The sequence below is a fragment of the Juglans microcarpa x Juglans regia genome, chromosome 5D, assembly GCF_004785595.1.
Source record: "Juglans microcarpa x Juglans regia isolate MS1-56 chromosome 5D, Jm3101_v1.0, whole genome shotgun sequence".
Taxonomy (NCBI): domain Eukaryota; kingdom Viridiplantae; phylum Streptophyta; class Magnoliopsida; order Fagales; family Juglandaceae; genus Juglans; species Juglans microcarpa x Juglans regia.
In genome coordinates, this window is record NC_054602.1 from 20,876,574 (window position 1) to 20,879,656 (window position 3,083).

A 3,083-nucleotide genomic window follows, 5' to 3' on the forward strand; every position below is an offset into this window, starting at 1 on the left:
GTTTTCCGTTCGAACGAATTTCGTAGCTCAGGCATATTTCGTCTCTAAAAATGACTTTTTGGAACGAAATTAAATTCATCCCTAACAAATTTCGTCCTTAAAAGTCAAATTTCTTGTAGTGTACAGCCTTAAACATACAGCCTTAACTAGCTTAAATATATCACATTAGAATCATGTATTTTTAGTTGGAGTTGATAAGATTTAAGATGAAGCGTAATATTGCTCTAATTAAAATAACTTGCCAAATTAAAGGCAAAGACAACACTAAGACTAGTGCTTTTTTCCTTTTTTTTTTTTTTTTCTTTTTAAAGAGCCAGAAGCCCTAAGGAGTGGACCTGTCCCAAGTATATTAATAGTCCTCACTTATGACGGAGAAAAATCTCGATTTACAAACTAAGCATCTGGGAGTGTACAAAAAAAACCCAAATACAAACCAACCAAGCACAAAAACCCCATCCATTAAAAGAACAAAACAAGCCTAACAGCCAAAAAAAACCAGACCAAAACATTAAGACTAGTGCTTGCTAGTGCATATATGGCAACTTGTACGTAATTCGTTTCCAAGGACTAAATGCGTTGATTCCAAGTCTTTAATTTGGTTTGATTGCCTTGTATTTTTTGAACCTATCAACTAGTACGATATATATAGAGTCGTAGTACTGCACGTAGATTTGTAGTTCTAGGCCTCCTTTTGCCAGCATTTTTTGACAGATTATATACTGCTACCGGCCTTCTAATTCCCTAAAGAAATCCTCACATCATCAGAACGAAGAAACATAGATCTATGTTTCTAATTAATCTAGATCAGCTAGATTAATCAACCGATTATTGCGATATATATATATATATATATATACGTACATATTTGAGGCAAGAATTAAACAAAAAATTAATTTAATTTGCTTGATCCAAATTTATAATTAGTTCGATTCACACTAATATAAGAAGGAAGATGTATATGGTTACGGGTCTCTTTAATCCTCTTCCACATATGGTTCGTTGAGATCGAAGTGCAGCACTTTGCGACCTGCAGCCAGAGTAGTTGCTCCATCTCGCAATGGCGACTGTACAAATGTAAGAGCAGCTGTACTCCCACTGTCTTCAGCCTTGGCTAATTCACTGCTTGCTCGAGCTAATTCTGCTGACCGTGCCGCCGCCCAATGTCGCTTCTTATGGCCACCAAGAGCTTGACCCGTTGGGTAACCTTTGTAGCATATGTTGCATATGTGCAAAGATGCATCATGTTCTCCCAACTCCTTTGTTTCTTTAACTTGGACCATGGGATTGGCAATATCCTTTTTTGGTCGTATCTCAATCGATGTCTCCACAGCTTTAGTACTGTTGTGATCTTTGTGATGGCTGGATCTATGACCTCCCAAAGCTTGAAAAGTATGGAATGTTTTGCTACAAGTCCTGCATGTATATTCATGGTATGACTTCTTTAGTATCTTTTTCTGAATCTGAGGTTCAAAAGGTCTCAGTACTTTTGGCTTCCAATTCATCCTTATCATCTCCATATTCATTGCCATGACCATCTTCTCATTTTTCTCATGAACATTGAGATTCGGTTGCTCGAGATCAACGGGTAACTGCTCAAACTCGTATTGGCATTCGGTTGCTTTTTCTGACGGAACTCTAGTTCTGCTGGAACTATTGCTTTCATCCGAGGCTGTACTTGGATGCCTCCAACACCCTTTGCCATCAATCATTAACCGAGAATAGCTTTTACTTTCCGGTTGTAAGTACTCCATCATCTGCTTCCTTGAGGCAACACGTTCAGAAAATAGGAATTGAGTCTGGTTCTCCAGTTTTTCAATTCCTATCAAATGTTTATGCTTATCTGATAGATCTTGAGTCCGAAGTACAGGCGTCGGAATATGAGTGGACGCCGGGATTGTCGTTGGGTCAAGACGAAAAGTCGTTGAGTTGTTGTCAGGCTGAAAAGGTAGATCGATTAATACAAGACTATTTTGACCTCTCCTGCCAGTTCTGGACCACTTGGGTAATAGTCCAGTTTGATCTTCATGGGCCGCTGAGAAAACAGTACTACTCGGATCAGAAGGCCGAATCCCCTTCCAGTTTCTACTGGGATGGAGCCTCATGTGCCCGCACAACGACTTTAGCGTCGGAAATTTCTTGAAACAACAAAAACATTGGTGTTCGCCCCCGCCGCCCCTTGCCGCACCAGTTTTGAAGGAACCGGAATTCAGAGCTTTGGGTGAAGAAGCAGCATATACCTTTGGTTTTAAACACTTGATCTTCTTTGTCTTGGGGCGAGCAGCAGACTGAGAGTCAAGGATCCGCATCATGTACTGATCATCATGACCCGCAGCACCCTTTCCTGATGAAAACTGATATTTTTCCCTCAAATCCCGCATGCGAATACCATGATCGCCCGTTCGGTTCTTGAAGCTTTCTTCTTCCATTCCAGGCCGGGCCTCGACGATCTGCAGTACTCTGCTGTTCCCCGCCGGCTCTTTGTTCTTAAACTCGGATGTCTCCATCAATGAAACACTGCCATGCAGTACCTTGGCTGCGTCTTCCGAAGAAGGAATTACCTCGTCGTACCCAGCTTCAAGCCCAGTACCATTCTTAGAATCCTCCATGCATACATGAGAGAAAAAACCAAGAACAAATTAAGCGGCGCCCGAGAAAGAGGAGCAACAAACACTCAGAAACAGAAACTGAGAGAGTGGTGTACGCGTTAATCTAGGGTTAAGAGTTTGGCCGAAGATTGAGGTTTAGTGTAGAAAGAGTTAAAGAAGCGTTGAGTTTTATAAGGGCAAGAAAGCGGATATATATATATATATATATATATATATATATAGGCGGACGTTGAAACCTTGCGCTACAAGCAATGAATACTCTAGACTTCGCTTAGGACTACGAAGTTGATCTTTGGGCTACGATTCTACTTGATCCAAATTACATGAATTCTTAACTTATCCGATCACAGTGAATCAGTGACTCAAACCAAGTTAAACTAATTAAACTTGAGTTCTTATACGTACTCAGCAAACACCACTCAACTGTTTGGAGAAAAAAAAAAAAAAAAAAAAGGAGATGCATGGTATAAAGCTGCT

General features: G+C 40.4%; 1 protein-coding gene across 1 annotated transcript; it reads right to left on the bottom strand.

Moving 5' to 3' along the window:
- Positions 1-877: 877 nt before the first annotated feature.
- Positions 878-2,742, bottom strand: LOC121264486. Its single transcript, XM_041167675.1, has one exon. It carries the CDS (start codon positions 2,604-2,606, stop codon positions 975-977), a length of 1,632 nt encoding a protein of 543 aa, XP_041023609.1. The 5' UTR covers positions 2,607-2,742; the 3' UTR covers positions 878-974.
- Between the last annotated feature and the right edge of the window lie 341 nt (positions 2,743-3,083).

What these genes read in the sequence shown, in the direction of transcription:
- LOC121264486 (XM_041167675.1), bottom strand. Translation starts at nt 2,606, where the DNA reads ATGGAGGATTCTAAGAATGGTACTGGGCTTGAAGCTGGGTACGACGAG.